The following is a 20,465-nucleotide window of genomic DNA, read 5'->3' on the forward strand; positions in this document are numbered from 1 at the left end:
ATATGTTAGCACTCCATGTATACACACTGCTTGTATACACACTTCATGTATACACACTGCTCCGTCTAGACAGGCTTCATGTATAGTTGCACCACACAAATGTGAGGCTACGTGCCGTATCAATGGACGTACGTGACAAACGTGTGTACCAATATTGATATTCACATCCCGTTTGTTTGATGTTTCGAGTGTCCCAGGAGAGCCTTTTTAGACTAAATGTAAAAGTTTTACCAAACAGTATGTTAAAGTTCAAATAAATTCATCTTATCATCAGAGAGAAGTGTGTAGAGGTAGTAAGTAGGTGTTATATTTATTCATGAAATGAGATTAAAGTTTTGTGAGAATAATTATACTGAATAATTAAGATGCCACCCACAGTATCTACTACTATAGTAATCACGATTCATTGCCTGAAGCTGTTGCACTTGTCGATGGCTAGACAAGGTCATGCATTCAAAAAACACCTTTTAACTTAATTACACCTTGTTAGTTTTGCTGTATATTTAAGAAGAAATTCCATCTTCTGTCGTGTGAAATAGAATCATCTGAGTATTGTTTACAATTAAAACTGCAGATTATGCTAAATACGCTAACTCAGCAACTACGTACATGTACGAGTGTGTGGGTTTGCATACGAGGAATGTTTCAGTTGAGACTTGAGGAGTGTCAACAGTGACCATTTTAATTCGACAGAACCATGCATGCATGCACATGCAATTATTGTGCTGTAGCGTGCAGATTATAGTTGCTTGTTAGACGCATCAATTTCGCGAAAGATTGAAAGTGACGCCTGCCATAGTTATAAATGTAAGAGCATCCCATTGTTTGCAGTCACGTACACGTACTCACTGTAGAGCAGCTTGCCATGTGACCACCGCTGTGGGTCAATTATCTCGTATATTCATGCATGTTCAAGTGGACCAGTTGACGATATTAGTGTATCAAGTTTCTCCATGAATGCTGTCAATTGTATTTATCCAACTCTCTCGCTGCAGGTGTCGAAGTGTTACCGCTTGTGATGATCGAGGGAAAATTCCAAGGTCAAGACTTCACTCGCCTTTGTCGAGTTTCTGGGTAAGCCAAGAAACTTGTATTGACATTGGGATGTGGCTTGTACACTGCCCACTCAATAGTCATTAAGATGTCATTAAGAGGGGGTGACCAAATTGGGTCGTTCTTGTCTAGACAAATACGCTTAAACGACCATTTTAGGAAGAATTTGTCCATGCATACACGTGTCTAGTCCGACTTCTTGCTGATGAATTTCAGTCGTTATTGTGGAATTGCATGCACAAGAATCGTCGTCTAACTGGCTTGGTTTTTAATTGTCTTGATTAGCATTAGTGTCGCCTACACGTAAGCAGCTGTATTCCCAAACTAAGAATGTACGTTTTGGTATGAGCTTTATAATAACTCGAGGCATTGTATCCGATATTTTCACAACAGTACATGCATAAGTACATATGGGCCGCAAACTACGAATTACAAGAGTTACAGAGATATTTAGACAATACAAGTGGGTGCCATTCAGCTTCTTGGCAATCAAGTTTCTAATTAGTCATAGAGACTTTTTTGGTGTGAAATAGCAATTTGATTAAGTACCACAAATTTGTCGCTCAGTGGGAGTTTCGTAGTTGTATTGGATCGTGTTGCTTTCCGTTGTGGGTGATGAAAGCATGGCATAGTTTAATCATTTCCACCATCTCCCACTTGTGTACTAGCATTGCTGGCGTACCCTAATAATTGCCCGTGCACAACAAGTTTAATTAAAGCTGATTAGTCGTCGTTATGAATAAACAAACAGCCGTGAGAACTTATATGACACTATATGACTATATATACATTAGTGTGTGTGTCACTAATATGACGCTATACATTATTAGCTAATTGAAAGAATACTGTCAGTACATAAGTAGGTATCTATTGATATAATGTCCGGATTCAACCGTAAAGCGTTAATTAACTAGCTGTACGTATAATTATATAATTAAATAATGTTTGTTTCTATAGCACGACCGATGATGTGGTATTTGAGTGGTTGAGAGATGGACTTGTAATTCGCTCTGGCAGAGGAGCTAACCTCGAGTTGACCATCTCTGAAGTGGACTTTATTGACCAGGGCAGCTACTCTTGCAGAGCTACACTCGATGACAGCAGTGTGATTGGACCCGCCAGTGCGGGGGAGCTCATTGTGTTGGGTGAGTTGACATTGAACATCCACTTGCCCATAAGATGGGTTGAAGTTATTGACTGCTGCTAGCTAGCTTGCATGTGTGTTGCATTGCTGAGTTTAAATCAGTTCCTCTAGAGCAGTAGATGTTAAGTGTTGGGAAACCAAAAAAGGCTTAGTATCCATTCCTAACGCTGTTTCCACTTGACATGCAACTTCTGTATAAATGCATTCCTGTAAGTAGCTACATTGTATTTTCATAATTATATCACCTCTGAGATAATAGCATTTTAACCATTGCTTGGAATATTGCCAATTTCATTGCTAAAAGTAAAAGAACACAGTTTGTAGTTGAATATGAAATGATCCCTCTATTACCCCCCCCCCCCCCACAGATCGGGGCATGATCCACGCACCCTCAGTGCAGTACGTGGAACACGGAGTGGAGTATTCACAACTCAACTGCTCCTATCCTGGGGCTCTCCCCATCTGGACCTATGACGGCCAAACAGTGTCCGGTGAACTCTTTGCTCCTTCGTTTGGGGACGAGGGTGTGTACATCTGTGACCTGTTCTATTCAGATCCAGCAAGACAGATACAAGCCAGCATCAGACAAGAAATCAGGCTCCACGTCTTTGGTGAGTTGAGTGATGCTTGGGAACAATAAAAGAAATTGTATATATACAAGAGACATGCATCTCTTCTGAACTGTTCGTGTGCCGTCTAAGCACCATAGAGTCATAGATTGTTTAGGTTAACCTTGTGCCACATAAGATCTGTAAATGTGTGCAGTAGAGTGCTTTTGTTAAGACCAGATAGTGTCAGTTAGGAGGATTCTATTGTCCCACCATAACAAGTGTATGTGTAAAGTGAGTGGGTGGTACAAAACATTGTGTTTCTGCGGCAACTGATTACTGATTTAATAGTACCGGCATTCAATCGGCCGCTCTTGAAAGCCTTCCATACTCTCATATCAATGTCGATAATTGATAGTCCTCCATTGAAAGGCTAACCCAGTTACAGGTACTTAGTACATTCTTGAGACTGTTTAAGTCATGATTATACTGTGACAATGTACCATACAAAATAATGCAATTTCAATGCAAGAACCGATTAAACTATAAATTCTTTAAAGTCAGTATCTGAAATTGATCTCGTTATCTAATTATACACATGTCTACTCCGAAATTTTCTCGTGCAGTACCAGTTGATATTCTGCACCACCCGCCTGCGTACATTCCCGTCACCGGCAACCCTCCCCTCAAACTGACGGTGGCCTTCTCCGGTCGTCAAGCACAGAACATGTCCATCACCTGGTACAGAAACGGAATACCATTGGCTAACAGTATCATCAATACAACGTACAGGTATGTAAGGTGTAAGCAAGAGCATTAGGTGTACATTCCATCTAACTGCTATAATCATCTGAATTAAAGCACTACTAAAATTATTATAAGACTGCTTACGTGTACAAACAACAAAATTGGTTCTACGGTAAATGTCCAAATGGGACTTTCAGTTCGTGTCATGACATCACACTCTTGTACTTATACTCACAGTGTATCCCAGCTGTCCGGTACCACGGAACTCAAGTTCACCAAGGTGACTAGGAGTCAGGCTGGAGTGTACAGAGTGGTCATTCAGAGTGAAGTAGGTCGCGGTGTATACAGCCTCAGTGATACTGACGAGGAGACCAGCTCCCAAGTGGATGTGACTGGTGAGTGGTAAAGATCATTGTGTCTCTAATGTGAATTTGTTTACGATGAATCAAGTATTTTGCTTTAACGACCTTTACCGTATGTGTTTGTTTTTGATGAAAGGTCATTAGAAATAAAACCTGTTTTTTCTCATGCAGTGCCTCCAGCTACTCCAATTGATTTCTCATCTCAAGACGAATTCTCTACCACTGCCGTGTTCAAGTGGACACTGACCAATCAGAATACAGACGAGGGAGCTGATACATTCATCATCCAGCTCATGTACGACAATGGCTCATTCTTCAGAAACGAGACGTTCCCCGGTGGAGTCAGTGAGAGAAGGGTGTCTGACTTGATCCCAGGAACAGGATACTCTGCTCGACTTTTTGCTATGAATGAAGATGGAGTGGCTACTGTCAGCCCAATCTCCTTCTCTACAACACCTGGAAGTGAGTTGTTGGCTAGCTAAATATCCAAATTATGTTGCCTACCCAAGCTTTGTAACTAAACAATAGGTCAATCAATAATGTAATTTCGTGGTGATTTGACTTCTATTTGCACGGGCAATTGTGTTTTGTAATATAGGTAGCAGATTATCTAAATATATAAAGTGTAGTACATACGTAAGTTCATTTTGCTTATTTCCTTCACTAGATCCCAAGCTAAATGAAGCAGTTGTCATTCGGCGCAACACTACACACTTCACTGCACAGCTCAGCCTCGCATACACTGGAGGTGGCTCTATTACCAAGATAATTATTGAAGTTTTCAATTTCGAGAATGAAAACACGGCTCAGTTTGAAGTCTTGGCAACTCAAAGTCCTAATTCTAACCTTGTATGGAACGGAGACTTTACTATCACTGACTCGAGTTTGGTTCCAGAAACTAGACTATCTTTTATTGTTTCCGCTAGGAATGAACACGGATTTGTATCTGATGGACCTAGTGTAGTCGGTAAGTGAAAATTATGGCGGTGAAAGTACAATGTAGTTCATTGCTTGTATTTCACTTTCAGTTCCAGCACACGCTACAATTAGCACGGCTACAACTGAACTTCCAGCCCCCCCGGGAGAACTAGGTTAGTTAGAATAATTATAGTAATTTTAAAACATCTTGTTCATAAAAATAATTTTCTAAGTTGAAGATTATTTGTATATTGGAGCAGTGAAATCATTTCTGTTTTCTCTGTAGACTCAACGTGGCTGATCCTAGTGGCGGTGGTAGTGGCAACCGTTATAATCACTATCGTCGTTGTAACTCTTTGTGTGATCACCATCTGCCACTGCAAGAAACACGCCAAAAAACATCTCATCACTCCCCCCAAAGGTGTGTTTGCTAACTATAGTCATGTAGTGGGCAGTTTTAGGCAGTTAACTTTCGTCACCCATAGCTTTACGACTTACGCAATTGTTCCTTTATATTGAAGATCAGTAGATGCCTAAATATTGAAGTGGTACTAAACTATGTTTTCTCAACTGCTACAGATCATGCCACGGTGGAGAAGCAGTTATCAGTGGACAACCCACTGTAAGTGTCGTACAGTAACTTAGTGATGTGTTCGTGCTTGCGTATAGTCTCTACCTCTGCCTGTAGCAGATTATGTGATAAAGCTGTAATCATTCTATAGAACATTGCGTTAATGTGCGTATTTTTTCACTGTACAGAGTAACAAGAGGAGACACACTTGAAAAGCACTACCCCAACCCGACTATACAATTGGGGTCCGTACCCAGCGTTCATTCAAACTATTCCGGTGACAATCGATACGTAGAGGACCCTAAACTAGAACTTCGTCGAGTCCCGAGTGATGTAAGCTCTAAGGCCTCGAGTTACCATACCGTCTCTACCACCAGTAACAGTCCAAACACACTCAAGATGATTAAGCACAAGAACGAGAAAAACGTGTACCCGGAAGGGAGCACTAACAGTTTACGAAGTGATTATGACAGAAATCAATTAAGTCAAACCGAAAGTGAAACGATGCCGTTGAAACCCGGACAAAGCTACAGTCAGGTGCACCTCGCTGGTTCAACTTGTAGCAGTGTGCACAGCAGTCAACAAAGTATACCTATTCTTCCCCGTCCCTACCAAGGTTCAACTTGCAGCAGTGTACACAGCAGTCAACAAAGTATACCTATTCTTCCCCGTCCCTACCAACCAATGCACGAGCACCACCACCACCATCACCACCACCATCGACGAAACTACTCTGTTACATCTTCTATTAGCGGCATTAAAGAAGAAGACAGCGGCTCGGAAAGATTTGAACTTCCGATCTCACAGCTCAGTCAGCATCAACATCGTCCCAACCAATATCAACAACACGCTACTCTGTCAATATCCGGTAGTGAAATGGACGCTAGACCACCGTCAGAGGTGGGTATATTTTCGCTCTCCGTTGGGCTCGGTGATCAGCCCACGGTTTGTCGAGTCATTCAAGCATGATCATCATCAGGGGCGGCACTCACTCACTCACTCACTCAATCACTTATAGGGTTTAATTGGTAGGTCAGTGTTTTTATAAATGGTATCTCGTCCTGTCCGTGTTGTTGTGGTGTGCTTGTTAGTGGTGTGTCCAGTGTTCGTGTTCTGTGTCAGTCTGTCTGGTTCAGTGTGTTTGTGGCTTTGTGTGTTGTGTCATATATTGTGTCGTGGTTTTATTCTGTGTGCCCAAGTAGCTAATCGTTGTATAGCTAGCAAGCTCACATGCTATCATTTCATTCTCACCTATACTTGTATATTAGCTGAAGGTGGTGTTATCAGTGGTTGACTATACTCTTTCTTTCTTGCCCCTGTAGTCTGTTTGCACCTGTTCACTCACGACTGGCGGTGAGAGGTCACCTGACTACGTGTACATGAGCTCAGTATCTGAGTCACAGCAAGTATCAGTCGTATAGCATAATTAACTAGACACATTCATCAGCAAAATAATAACTTCTATGGGCAATTTTCAATAATCTTTTATAAATTAATATTGATATTAATTTTTGATTCTCTTTCATTTTATGCTGTTTTCATCGTTCAATATCACTTAGAGAAACAATGTATCTATTAAAACGCATAAATATTGTGTTGTGACAGTTGTTTTTATGTGCATAACATTGTATAAACAAACTTCAAGACAATAAAATTGTCCTTTACAACAGTGAAGCTTTTACGAGAGCATATAATTATGCTGATTGATGAGCACAAAACTAATGATGATGGATTGAAATGAAAATGCATGATGGTGCATGTGCATGAGATTATCATAAAACAACAATCACTAACAAAAGAATTAGAAGTCCAGTAGAAGTCACTGTTACACTCCCACTGATTCCTGAGGACACAGCTACATACATGCAGGAAGGGAAACAAAAAATGAATTACTTTGTAATGAACCGCATCTTTTCAACAGAAATTGCACCCAGTGGAAACAACGATCGAAAAGTACGCGGGGGCATGCATAATTATTTACACCTGGAGCCCATAAATAAGAAGGAGTGACTAACTACAGGGAGATAACGTTTCGTATGACTGCACTTACATATAATGCAAAGTTACTAAGTGGTTGAATCCCTACGAGTGTTATAGGCAATACAGCGCTGCAGATTGCAAGCACGTAGTCAAAGGAATTGCAGTTTTAACGTGAAACTCGAGTATAATTGTGTTGACGTTAGACGCCCTTATCTTATTTATGGGCTCCTGTTTACATAAGATAGGGACATCTTAAAGATACCATAGAAATAAGATAAATAGCCATAACTATAGTAATCGAAAGTATGTACATATACTGTTACTCAATATAAAGAGACTCACGTTTTTTCCTCAGTTTAATAGTTCTCTGTGAAGTGCCAAACAGATTCCGACAGACACACGCATACGTTGACACCTCTGTCACACCTTCTTTAGGTAGAGTGAGTACTGATTTGTATCTATTCTCTTCTTCAAGCACATCTGACTCCACCGATTTTTGGTCACTCGTCACTGGTTTGTCGTTGAGACGCCACTCCACATTGGGTTCAGGTACACCCTCGTACAAACAGGTGAGCATTTGGGGGGCGGAATCAGAGGGACCGGACGACACTAGACTGATGGCTTGGGGAGGGACTGTGGGATTAGAGCATTTAATTATTATAGTCAATTTTTCTAGGAAATGAATTGATCAATTTGTATAGACTAAGATTTTACTTTCATGAGTGATGAGTACATTTCACAGTCATTGCACAGTCAAATCATTACAGGTGTGATGGCTGTGTTATGCACACAATTATAAAAAACTCACCTCCTAAAAGGACGTTAAAGTTGACCACTTCTTGTTGCACACTAGTAGTGTCTTCAAGGCCATTAGCACAGCCTATAGTTGTCTCCTGCTGGAAATCGAAACTCCTACTTGAGTCTGTGATCATGAGAGTACCATTGCTCAGTACATAACCATTGGAGAATCGCTCGTTGTTTGTAACTTGATCACCGTCAAGTAACCATAGCACCGACATCGATGTACTTCCCCCTACCATTGGTTTGTAAGCAGCACAGTCAAAACACACAGTGGTGGACTCAGGCACATAGTGCTGTCGCGATTCACCGCCTGCTGCTCCGTCAAGCACCACCCTGAAACAGTTGCCTAGGAGAAAGAGAAAGCAAATACTCATTGTGAATAATTATGTCTGCACAGTCATATAAGGTCTTTCATTATCTGTACCAGTCACAGTATACTATACAATGATTTTTGCACGAGTCAAAACAACGTCTGTTTTAAAAACTGTCATTGTACTGTCAATACCCACAACACTCACTTTGATTTGACTACACATTTCTATATATGGGGATAAGCTTACTCGAGTCTTGGATGTTAACCGTGGTGACTGTGTTAGTGACACTCAGTTTTTGGCTGACTTCATTTGGTAGATTGGTTTCCATGGTGAGGTGGACTGAAAAGGCTTCTGTTTGTTCTACAACGCTATCGAATGTGATTGGTATCTCGTAGCAGATCTGTGTCTGTTCGGAGAGAGGCATAAATTGTCCAGCTAGGTCTATTGAGCCATAGTCTTCTCCTCCTATAGGAAACATGGGGAAAACTAGCTTGAGATTATTGTTAAATATGTGCGCAAACATTGCCTCAGGGCAACACAACAAGCACTGTTTACAATAAACGCTCTTTCAGATTGAAAGCAAGCACACACCACTCACTCTAAGCACAACCAAACCACAGGCTGTACTCATGTACTTAATGTGTATGTAAGTATGCTCCGCTATTGCTCCCACACATGTACAGAATCTACACGCAGCTTGTACATGCAATAACTCGATGTCAACAACACAATCATACAACTCACCTTTAGCTGTTCCATTTCTTGTTGTCACTCGGAAAGCCAGTGCTCGAGCAATCCTCTTTGAGATCCTCACACACACCACTACACTCCTCACACTCTCTAGGACGGTCACTGTACTCTCTGTAAGCCCAATTGCAACCACTGTACGTGGGGGAAGAAATTAAGGGCAATAAAAATTATAATTATATTTGGCCAATGGTCACACCAGTAAATTGATTAATCAGTAGATTGTGATATTGGGATGAATTTATACTTTTCTTGGAAGTGTGATCTATTGTTTGTGCCAATGATTTGTCAACTGATAATTGGTAGACTTGGATCAACTTCTGAGTTTCCTTTTAACACATTTGTTCATAAACATGATTCATGATTTTACAAAAGTACATATAGACAGACAGTTGCGTTGTTTACTGTTGTTTGAGTACATGTAGTCATATGGAATGTCCGGAGGTGACAACAACAAAAGTGCTCGCACTTTACAAATTACCACGAGAGCTAACTATATACACCTAGCAACAATGACCTGACAACAGTTTGTGATTATACAAAACAGACAGTCGTTTGTGTAACAAATTTGCGATTAGTTTTTGCGTTAATTATAGTGAAATTAAATCAATGCATGAGTTTTCAGCTGAGACTAAAGTCTACACTTGATCCTGTTTCACACAACTATTGTATGTATTCAGTAAATAGTAACCAATGGATACGGCCTAATATACAATTCTCATTGAAATGCCACAGACATACCAGTGTTTTCTTCTAATAATTATTGTTGTCTCAAATTGACAAATTGAGTTTACATGTCTTTAATTGCATACATTAAACTACACGACTTATATAATAATGTTTAGGGCTTACTTAATGGATTTTAAAACTCCTACACTAATAGCGAGACATGTATCCACGGTTACTTACCATCGTTGTCTACAATGGTGATCTGTGTCTGGCTGTACGGAGAGAGCTCCAACGAGGAACAAGCAGACTGAGGATCAGAAAATGACAACTCTAGTATTATTAGTTCCGGTGCTTCCAAGGCAACTTCATCGTCATGGAGACTGAGTTGGAATGTCTCTTGAGTACTGTCGATGGGGAGGAGTGTGTCAGGGACAGTCAGGGACTGGGACACAAACACACCAGAGTGTTGGGCTGCATGAGGTAACGATGCACTTAAAGGTTTTGTGCAAATAACAAATAATTATGTTGACAGTGGCTAATTGTATACAGAGCAGCTTAGAATTTATAGAGCCAAACGTTTCATTACAAATGAGGAGAAGAAGAATAATTACAAAGGGAATGTGAATTGTTATGCTAGAGGTATACACAACTCAATAAGGAAGCTTAGGTTATTGTTGTGATCCAATGCATGCTCCGAATAAGCTCCAGTACACAGCTACTGAAAAAATTCTAAATAGTTTTTTGTTGGTGATGTCAAAGATGAAATACTTAAACCAAAACAAACAAAGTGCTCTAGCCAATTGCATAAGTATCGACCCTTTGTAGGGACAAAGTCTCATGTACAATACAACACTTCCTCTGACACACCCTGTTGCAGGCAACGTACACATCTTATAATTATTGTTTGCTATATTGACTAGACATTAACATATCAGTCTATACCTTCTCTAATTCGAACTGTGATGGGCAAAGATGGGTGGGAAGATTCCACAATCACATTTGTATTGGCTTGATCCTCCGTGTAGCTGTATGAAGAGCTCTGAAATCCGATTGAAGCAGCTGTATAAGTGGGTGTACGTGCATAATGGCTCAGAGTAATTATAGCGATATCAAATTTCAAGTATGTAGACATGGCTTCAGAAGTTAATGGAAAACCAAGCCATCCATGTAGCCTGATAATTATTACGAGTGCTGGAAGCATTCTTATTATTAATTGTGTCACTGAACTCAGCCTCTGAAAGATTATGCACTTAAATATGCAAACTTACGATCATCATCCTCGATAGTCACCATGGCAATAGAGGGCTCGACAACAATAACGGCACTGCTGTTTATGAGTCTAATGTGTCCGATGATGTCAGGTTCGCACGCAATATCATCATCCATGTGTGAGAAGCAGAGGTTACTGACACTGCTCCCGGCACGGAACCGCAGACTTCCCTGAAGAGAAGGAGACATGGCCATCTCATCCTGTAAGCCAACCAAGACAGAATCTGTTGGAAAAAATAGAGACACTGATTGGAGAAGGAAACATATTATATAGCCTAAATTGAAAATACTGCTGTGTGTATTTATACCATATAGAGGGTAATTTTCGCGGGGCAAAATATTCGTGGTTTTCATGGTTGGAGCTCAAACCACGAATATTTTACCCACAAATGAAGCGACCCTTGTCTACCTTTACCTGCAGTGCAAGCTCCAAACACGAACATTTTACCCACGAAATCTCTCAATATTGCTGAACAACGAATATTTTGTCCCCCGAAAATTACCCGCTATACGGTACTTTGTTGTATGCATGAACAAACTTAAAGAGACCCCCATATAACTCTATTTTCCAGGGGTTACCATCAGATAAGAAGTCCAGGACCATTATTTCATGCATTGAAAGCATATGAATCTTACCGTAGGAGTAACTGACGGCAAAGTCTTCTAAGGAAGGAGGGGCCATGTTCTCCACTGCCACACAAATAGAGGGACTCTCCTCGCTCACAATGTAGTGCGAGCTCTGGAACCGAATCCTAGCAACTATCAGAACAAATTAATAGAGGTCATAATTATATAATGCTGCGAGTCTATAATTTTCGCCAGCACCTATAGCTATAGTCAAGCATACTGCTCGATACCTCTGCTATAATTATTTGCATCACTTGAATAGCTATGCAAGCAACTATTACTCATCTCTAGGTACATAAATATGAGGCTCAGGGCTCACCAACTTCCAATCCATGGACAGACAGGAGAAGGAATAAATTTAAACAAAGAATCTTTGAGACTGTCATGTTTGTAACTCTGATTGCAAGTAGCCAGGACTGAATTTTGTAGAATTGATAGAATGTATCAACGGCTCCATTGTGTTGTCTAGAAATCACATTGCCTATAGAGGTTTGGCACTGAATGCTGGATATATTAAATTAAGCTAGAATGTTACACGTGTCTAGATCAAAGGACATTGCATTCCAATGTGAGTTGTTGTACAGAGGTGTGTCTGTTTACATGCATCTTTCCTATACTTGATTGAATCAGCACGAATTAAACATTTTTCATGCATTGCAATGCTCCAGCCCTTAATAATTCCCTGATGTGGGGTGAGGCTAGCATTGCTCTGAGCATTGCTCTAGCTCAGCCTCAGAGGATCTAAGAAATGAGTACTACGTGTTTCACTCACTTTGTCATCACATGTTTCATCATAAAAAATAAAAAAATAAAAAAAATGTGTTGTATTGCGCATGCGCACATAATTATGACTGCAAGATTTACCACATACATAATCATGACCACAGGCCTAGGGAGATACCCTAGCTTGTTTACTTTCTATTATACTAATAGTAGTGTGGTTTAGATCTTTAATATACCTATACCGCTAAGACAAGAGAGCTTAGCCATGCCTATAACTTTCAAGGTGAACCAGGTGGAGCCCAACAAAACAAAACTACAGCCAGCTGACACTGCAGCCATCATCAAACATCGATGTGGTGGTGTGGTACCTGAAGCTCATTCCAAGATAGCCCGCAAAGCTGTCAAAGAGATGCCAAAATACAACAGGCCCATTGGAATCGATAATGGACTTGTATCAGCCATTCATGCTTGCTGGAGCCAACACTATGCTTTGGTACTTTCTCCCGACATGATTTGGTTGTGTATTGCTCAGGGTCTAGCACAGCATATCAATCAGAATGCTGAAAAACTTCGGAGCAAATTAGTTGAGCACGAAGGAAAAAAAGACCTTAAAGTTATCCGAAATGATTTCATCAAAGGATCTGATTCCAATCCATGGCCTGAAGCATTTGAGGAATTCTCTGAACAAATTCGAAAGCACGTTGGAGACAAGATACACGACCTTCTCACACCATCTTTCTCAACTACTGGTCCAGTGGAAAAGGCAGCAGCACAGGTGGTAATGATGGATTGCTTCAAACAATATTTCAGCTACGGTATGGTTTGCGTTTGTGGAATCCCTGAAATCACTCTTGAAGGAACTGCAGATGATTGGAAGAAAATTCGGGAGAAGGTTTTGTTTCTGAAGGAGTACGATTTAGAATGGTGGGTCGAAGCTTTGATTCCGATACTTGAGCAATTCATAGCAGCTGCTTCTGGAAGTGTGGACCGAGAATTCTGGTGTAAAATTTATCACCAGTACGGAGGAGGTGTTTACAAACCTGGCCCTTTTGTGACTGGTTGGATTTTGACGTTCTTCCCCTACTTGAATGGCAACAAAAGAAACGAATTTTTGACACTCTGGCAAGAGGAGGATCCCACTCAAACAGGCCAAGTGCCAGCTGTACCTTCACCTCCAAGGGGTGTAAATGCTGACAGATTCAAGGGTCTAGCACACTACCAGTTTCCACCTGGAATTGCTTCAGCACCGTTCACTTGGCAAAATGGAATTGACCCTTCTAGTGAGGTCTTCCCCATGCATTTCTACGCTGGCTTCATGACGATCAGTCAAGACTCCACCACAATGGCTGTACGACCTGAAATAGGATGGGCTGTGGCGGATGACCAGAACTATGAAGATGCCAAGACAAGGTCAGGGCGAAGAAGGTGGTAGGAATTAAATAACTGTGTGTATACAAGACTCACCATAGTAGTGCTCTAGCATTAATTGTATGTAACTGCTTAATTAATGTGCTGCATGTGTTCTCATAACTTGTGTTTATTTTATACCATTCATTCGCTCATGCATTGCATGTGTCATTGTGTACACTACACTACACCCTTGTTATATGCCATCTCTTTAAGTCCGAAATGTACCACACTAGTTGGGGAGAGTCCTACCACACACTGATTTTTAAGAAGCTATCCTGTTGCATTTCCCTGCTGCACCAAAAGACCTCGTCAAGGTTTCAAGGAAGCTGTTGAAGATACAGCTATTATATAGAAATGCTGAGCTTGACCAAACAGGATATTCTGTGAGGCTTGGAATGTTACAAATTCCCCTACATAGATCTACTGTTCTGTGTGAAGTCATGCCACAAAATAATAGTAACCTATACCCAGTCTTGTTAGTAACAGTAGTATCACTAATACCATCATTCCAGTGACATTCAAGGGGTGAATCATGTTGTCAATGAAGTCAATACAACAAAACTTGACAACTTGGACTACAGAAGATTTATGAAGAAGCGCTGCATGTGGTAGGATCATGCCAGATATGGTTTTGAGAGCCGAGGCTGGGCGGTGGCAGAATTAAGACAAGCAATCAAATATGCCACTAGAATATGAAGCCTAAAATGAATTATTTTAAGTATTAATATAGCCCTGCACCCATAGCAATTATCAGAGATTTATTGAAATCTTACCATGGAGTCTATCGCTGCATGTACATGCATGTATACACATTGTTAAATCTGTTACTATTCCTATATACCCTAACGTAATAAAACCCAGGGTAACCACTAAAAGCCATCAAGTCAGCACATGCTGCACCAAATGTTGCCCCCATTTGATAATTGTCTCAATTGAAAAAAATCTTATATACGGTTTGTTAGTTGTCCCTATATAATTCTTCTCTATAATTATCGCAAATAATTATTGTCTCCAATGACTAAGTCTTTGCTTCTACTATAGTTCTTCATATTTAATTATAATGTGCAGATTTGTGCTTCTGAGATGGAATATTCTCACGAATGTAATGGCAAATATTGCCAGCGACTATTTTCTTTCTTTCAGAATCTATATTTCTCGCATATTCATGACTCAATTTCAGAGTTATTTCCAAAAGTGCTCGGAATGTTGCAGCACGAGGGTTGCGTGTATGCCAAAGTCTTAGAGCCTCTCTCATTGCAGACTGAGAGTTATCTAGATACTCCTTTACCTTCATGTCTTTACATTGAGACGGACTTAGAAGCAGCATATCAAGGAAATCTTCGTAGTTATCGAAACATCCGGCCAGGATATGGAGGTCTTTTGTTGGGATTTCTGTGTCGAGTTGGTAATCGCTGACTCTACACCTCCTCTTTATATTCTCTATACAAATTGCTCCACCTGATCAATGAATTATAAATTTATAAGGACTGTGAATAAACTAGTCTATAGTGCATTGAACAATGATAATTATAATGAAGACATGATGAGTCACCTATTCGAAGTGGACTGGTATCTGCTGCTGCTCGCATATTCATGACTTGATCATGAGATTCTGTAGCAGCATAATTAACACAATGATTGTCTTGGATATACACAACACATGCATGCAGGAAGTTGTCATAGAGATCATGTTATTTAAACTATTGGTCATTCATTAACTTACCCTTCTTAAAGATATGTTTGAACTTGAGCTGACCTTCTTTTCTCACTTCACACTTGTACACACCAAAGTGGCTGCTGGTCACCGAGTCAATTTGAAGGATGTGTGGTGTGAGAGTATGGAATTCAACGTATTCGTCTTCTCTAGACCACTTCACAGATAAACCTTCAGAAGATTTCATGGCTTTGAAACAAATTTGTTCACCAATTTTGACGTCCTGCAAAAATAAAGACATGACAAACCTTTAATTTGTGGACGCATGCATATATTGTACTTTGCCTTACACTTTCAAGCATAATTATACAGTACTGTGTGACATTGACCACTAATAATGCATTACAAACCTCTCCAATCCATACTTTGTGTTCCTTTCGTAATTCAACCTCACTAGGTCCTCCTTGTTCCTCGGACGTGCAAATGGCCACTTCTCCTACCGTGCAGATGTGATTGAGAGCTGCTCCAGGCACCACTTTGTCACATGGACAATGAAACGCAATAATTGGATCTAATCGCTCGTATAACTCTTTTAGAATGAAGAGAATCGATGATAAAACCTGTGAGCAGAGGTTAACAAGAGAAATAGAAGTTCCCTTTTGTTCGATTCGTATTTCATAGCATGTGCTGTGGGAAATTAATGTTATAACGTGCAATCCACCAAGAAGAAAGGACACTTTGTTACATTTGACTTGATCATTTTTGAGTTTCCAACTTTCTCCAACTATTTTTGCTTTGCCTTCTGTTGCAATTTTAGTTATTAATCCACAGAATATACTCCTGTTGGAACATATCCAAACTCGAATCTAATCAATATGGGGGCTGGATTGTTTTCGTTTGGCTGTGGTGCTTCTTTGATTTCCACACAGTCAAGCATAGCTGGCATGAAAAGAAGAACAGAAGGATTGCCAGGTAGAGGGTTTTCAATGTGTATTTTTGAGATCAAAGTAACATGCTCTAACAATTGTATCAATTTATCACACGGAATAATTCCTTGGCTGTTTTAAAATTTCCTTGATTGCTTGTATTGAAAAGAGACCCCTCTCAATCCAGTCCTTTCTAAAGCATTCACGAACTGGTGAGTCAGAGTGAAGTACTTGTAATGATACGACAATTATATCTGGCCTATACTATCAAACACCACTTGAGGTGAGCAAAAGACCTTCCCTTTAAACCACCTGTCTTTGTCATTTATCTCAGGGTAGTACAGAAGAGCCCCTACAACGTGATGGAGCCTCCTCTTCGTCCATTTCAAGTTTTTTTGCCAATTTCCAAGCAGTCGTCGAGAGAAGCAATTTGATATTCCGTTCGTAGAATAATACTTAACATAAGCCATGCAGGGCGTATCGTTAGTGATGTATCTAATCTATCATTAATTTTATTAATTTCATGATATGGTCTCGCAGAGGATAAATATCTGATTCTTCTGTTCCATCTTGGTTATTTAGTGCCAAAAATGTTTTATCGCCTTCTGGATTAACAATCACTTGGCTGAAATTGTCTGTGATGTGTTTTAATTCTCTGTGCTTTTGTTCTTCAACTGATATTGTACCTTCCTCTAGTTTATCCAAGTGAGTACCAACTAATGTTGCAACAGGTCTAATGCTAGTATAGCTGGCAAACTGATTGGATGCTGTGGCAGATGTGTTTTGATCAATACTAGATATTGCTGTCAGTACCTGGGAGATTGTATTCTCAATAGTGTTCACAGAATCGAACGGAGTGATAACAGTGCCGTCTCGATTGAAAGGAATTATGTAACGCTGGTCCAGAGGTTTTGACAAATTGAAGAAGACAAGATAAGCTGCTGGCCCACCAATTAATGAAGGGATCATTTCAAGAAATCCTGGCTGTCCACCTACATCGTGGATGTTAACTAGCATGCTAGATTCTATAGTACTATTTCGGAAAACTTTGTATAATTACAAGTTTGAAATTGAAGCTTTTCCATTACTTCATCAACTTTTGCTGGCCCTAGAAAGTCTTTTTTGTGCATAACCTTCACTGGTGGTACATCACGCTGAATAAGATCTTGGTGGAAAAAGTTCCTAATTCTTACAAACATTTCACGTGCACTTATTAACATCTTAGCATTTAAACTTCGGGTAGAACCAGTATAGACATAGGAATTAATGGGGCTTCGTTAGGTGCAGATGTTGAGGAGATGCACTTGACGCTATCGGTTCTGCTAAACACATGTATCTGAAAAAAATTTGTGCATCTTCGTTAAGCTAGAAGTTATCCATTTATTGTTTTCCCCACTCTTGGAGGGCCAATAAAAAACATTTTGAGGTATTAGTGTTCTCTGCGCAGTTAAGGCCTGGGTCAGGCACTGATAAGATTAATTTTATTCATTGCCTACATTTTATGTAGATCATGTAGATCATGTAGTGTTAATGAGATTCATAATGTTTATTAATGTTATTCATTGCATGTGACGTCATAAGGTCAATGTATTTGCTTAGCTAGCTGCTAGAACTATTATAGATTATCTTTGGCAACAAATACGGCGGACTAAAACAAGGTAAGAGTAGCTGTTTAGGCCCTCAAAAGATAGAGTATGTTGTTATGATTATGTTTCCTTGATGGGAAGTAAAAATGTCCAAAACTTTCTTAGCTATGCTAGCTTCTTTAGCTCTGACAGCCACCCTAGAGGTAGGCTATTTTGTGTATCTCAAGAATACAATAACTCCTACTCTTCCCATCAAGGATACTAGTACCTAGCTATGAGATGTTCATCTAGCCTTGTTTTTGAAGCTTGATCTTGGCATCTTCAACGCCGTATTTGCACTTCTCTTTCTGAAAGTGGCATGACGTCATCACCATTTATGGGACTAATTAGCATAATTGAATTAAGCTAATTAGTTTTTTGGAAAAAGAAAACATTGAGCTTCATTTTGGATCATTTTGATGCAGCATACACTGTATATTGCAAATAATACAGCAGTGTGAACATAGTGTAAATTTTGGTATTGAAATCTGGACCCGGGCCTTAAGTGCGCAGAGTTGTCTTCTGCTAATAAATTTGAAGCTGTACAGAAACCTAAACAAGAACTGGAATTATAGTAAATACCGTATAACACGAAAATTTGACAATTTAGCGAATTTTAGCGAAGATCACCAATATTTAACAACACAACGTCATTGATATAGTAGCCACGCCCGAGACGCCAAATTAAAAGACGCTAATAATTAAGTTCTATTCGCCAAATAATACTCCTCAAATTTTCATGTTATAGCTACGAATGGCACATACATGCAAGAATAAGTAAGGCTTAGTAAATGTACACTGCAGCATATCAGGAATAAGCTGAAGATTATATTACAGCAACAATTATTTTATTAACTTTACGGAAGTAACACTCCCCTCCAACTCACCACAAGCTTTCTGAGTGAGCTGCTCACTTCGTTAACTGGCGGTTTCTTTTGAGGTCGGTCATGGAAGCAGCGAACAACAAGAGGATAAAGAGCATGTTTTTTTCCCATTTTCTCGCCATGGACAGCCTTGTCTCGTCGCATGAGCTCCACCTTTCCATCCTTCACATACTTACTAGCATCGTGAATTATGTAGGAGACTTTAGGGGAATCGCCGATAACAGTGTGAATGATGAAATGACCGAAAGAGAAGATATCAAGCTTGGTAGTATAGGTAGGGTGTTCGTCATAGCACTCGGGAGGCATGTAGGTTGAATTTCCTGGGGTACTTGTTAAAAAATGAGTTAATCTCTCTGGGTCAACATATCTAGACACGCCCAGGTCTATGATCTTGGCAGTGAGGTCCTCAGTGAGCATGATGTTAGAAGCAGTGAGGTCCTGGTGGAGGAGGGGAGGAGTCAGCGAGTGGAGATAGCAAAGGCCTTTGGATGCATCGTAAAAAATATGGATTCTAGTGGTGAGTTTTGTGTCATGATGTGATTCAACAAAATAGGCCAAGCTCGAATGAAGCCTCTCCATTATCAAACTGATGTCATTTTTGTCATGACTGTAGTCGACTCCAACAAAACTCACCACGTTGGGGTGATCCAAAGCACTTAAAATGCGACACTCATTCTGAAACTTTGCTATAATACATTCCCGTTGTCCAAGAGATTGCTCTTGGAGCAAAATGTTGTGCAGCTTCTTTGCTGCACATTTCCTTCCATTCACTGCATGTGACTCTGAAGACTGCCGCATAGGCCCCCGAGCCTATTCTGTTCTCCTTCAGACCTAGCCCTCCGCCTGGACCACCAAAGCATCCAGATCTATCTCTGTGAATTTTTGTTGAGAAGCCATACTGTATAGCTGTTTTAGCCTTTGGTTACGTGTAATTTGTGTGCTCCTATAAGTACTGTTACAGCAAATCACCCCATTTCCATATGCAGTAAATCACCCAACATTCCATTTACAACAAATCACCACACAATCCGTAATGGCATGGTCACCACAGTCATATTCACGACATCAAATTCCACTTTTGGCATACGTACATATTACATAATAAAGTTCGTCTACATTAAATTCAGGGGCGAATCCAGGGGTATAGAATAGGGGGCTCATTCCCCCCTCCCCCTCTTCTTAAACCGCTTATACCTCTATAGTAATCTACCAGCTACTATTATGTGACAGGCTCTGGGAAAACAGACCAATTGATGACAGCCATAATTTAACCAGATTTTAGAGCAAAGAATTGCCTACGCATTGATATGCTTAGTGTGCACATACCTCGTTCTATGTCTGAATTATACGCGTTGGAAACTCAAAGTTGTAAAAGAACAATTCATAAACTCATTTATGGTATATATTGGGTTTCGAATGCAATGTTTTTTCGATTGAAAATTGCAAATTGCACAAACGCAAAGAGTGAGCGGCATGCATGTGCATGCATATTG

The 20,465-nt window shown here is 40.1% G+C and overlaps 4 protein-coding genes and 1 long non-coding RNA gene across 7 annotated transcripts in view; 2 read left to right on the plus strand and 3 right to left on the minus strand.

Moving 5' to 3' along the window:
* Positions 1-6,957, plus strand: part of LOC135346038 (uncharacterized) — an 11,580-nt gene extending 4,623 nt beyond the window's left edge. The window contains exons 2-14 of one of the 3 annotated variants that reach the window (XM_064543525.1): positions 996-1,074; positions 2,011-2,198; positions 2,566-2,808; positions 3,372-3,537; positions 3,730-3,887; positions 4,026-4,316; positions 4,522-4,821; positions 4,883-4,945; positions 5,059-5,193; positions 5,352-5,394; positions 5,532-5,893; positions 5,960-6,243; positions 6,666-6,957. In XM_064543525.1, the coding sequence (XP_064399595.1) occupies positions 996-1,074; positions 2,011-2,198; positions 2,566-2,808; positions 3,372-3,537; positions 3,730-3,887; positions 4,026-4,316; positions 4,522-4,821; positions 4,883-4,945; positions 5,059-5,193; positions 5,352-5,394; positions 5,532-5,893; positions 5,960-6,243; positions 6,666-6,764 (2,411 nt within the window). In that variant the 3' untranslated portion in view covers positions 6,765-6,957. Of the gene's footprint in view, positions 1-995; positions 1,075-2,010; positions 2,199-2,565; positions 2,809-3,371; positions 3,538-3,729; positions 3,888-4,025; positions 4,317-4,521; positions 4,822-4,882; positions 4,946-5,058; positions 5,194-5,351; positions 5,395-5,531; positions 6,372-6,665 lie in introns of all 3 variants that reach the window. The other 2 variants (XR_010397981.1, XM_064543513.1) reach the window with 2 other exon arrangements.
* On the minus strand, positions 6,895-12,314 carry LOC135346162 (uncharacterized). The gene is made up of 10 exons (XM_064543699.1): positions 12,070-12,314; positions 11,760-11,882; positions 11,123-11,347; positions 10,797-10,913; positions 10,095-10,325; positions 9,183-9,320; positions 8,685-8,903; positions 8,132-8,470; positions 7,666-7,956; positions 6,895-7,198 (listed from the first exon to the last, which is right to left on the minus strand). The coding sequence occupies exons 1-10, from the start codon at positions 12,134-12,136 to the stop codon at positions 7,116-7,118; spliced, it is 1,833 nt and encodes a 610-aa protein (XP_064399769.1). The 5' UTR covers positions 12,137-12,314; the 3' UTR covers positions 6,895-7,115.
* Positions 12,315-12,627: 313 nt separating this feature from the next.
* On the plus strand, positions 12,628-14,103 carry LOC135346585 (uncharacterized). The gene has a single exon (XM_064544262.1). The coding sequence runs from the start codon at positions 12,739-12,741 to the stop codon at positions 13,903-13,905; it is 1,167 nt and encodes a 388-aa protein (XP_064400332.1). The 5' UTR covers positions 12,628-12,738; the 3' UTR covers positions 13,906-14,103.
* Positions 14,104-15,026: 923 nt separating this feature from the next.
* Positions 15,027-15,629, minus strand: LOC135346953 (uncharacterized). The gene is made up of 3 exons (XR_010398156.1): positions 15,607-15,629; positions 15,436-15,495; positions 15,027-15,341 (listed from the first exon to the last, which is right to left on the minus strand). It is a non-coding gene; the product is annotated as an uncharacterized LOC135346953 (long non-coding RNA).
* A 2,062-nt stretch (positions 15,630-17,691) lies between these two features.
* LOC135346356 (uncharacterized) lies at positions 17,692-19,770 on the minus strand. Its single transcript, XM_064544317.1, has 2 exons — positions 18,976-19,770; positions 17,692-17,799 (listed from the first exon to the last, which is right to left on the minus strand). The coding sequence occupies exons 1-2, from the start codon at positions 19,768-19,770 to the stop codon at positions 17,692-17,694; spliced, it is 903 nt and encodes a 300-aa protein (XP_064400387.1).
* Positions 19,771-20,465: the final 695 nt, after the last annotated feature.

Source organism: Halichondria panicea, chromosome 1 (genome assembly GCF_963675165.1).
Source record: "Halichondria panicea chromosome 1, odHalPani1.1, whole genome shotgun sequence".
In the NCBI taxonomy this organism is placed as follows: domain Eukaryota; kingdom Metazoa; phylum Porifera; class Demospongiae; order Suberitida; family Halichondriidae; genus Halichondria; species Halichondria panicea.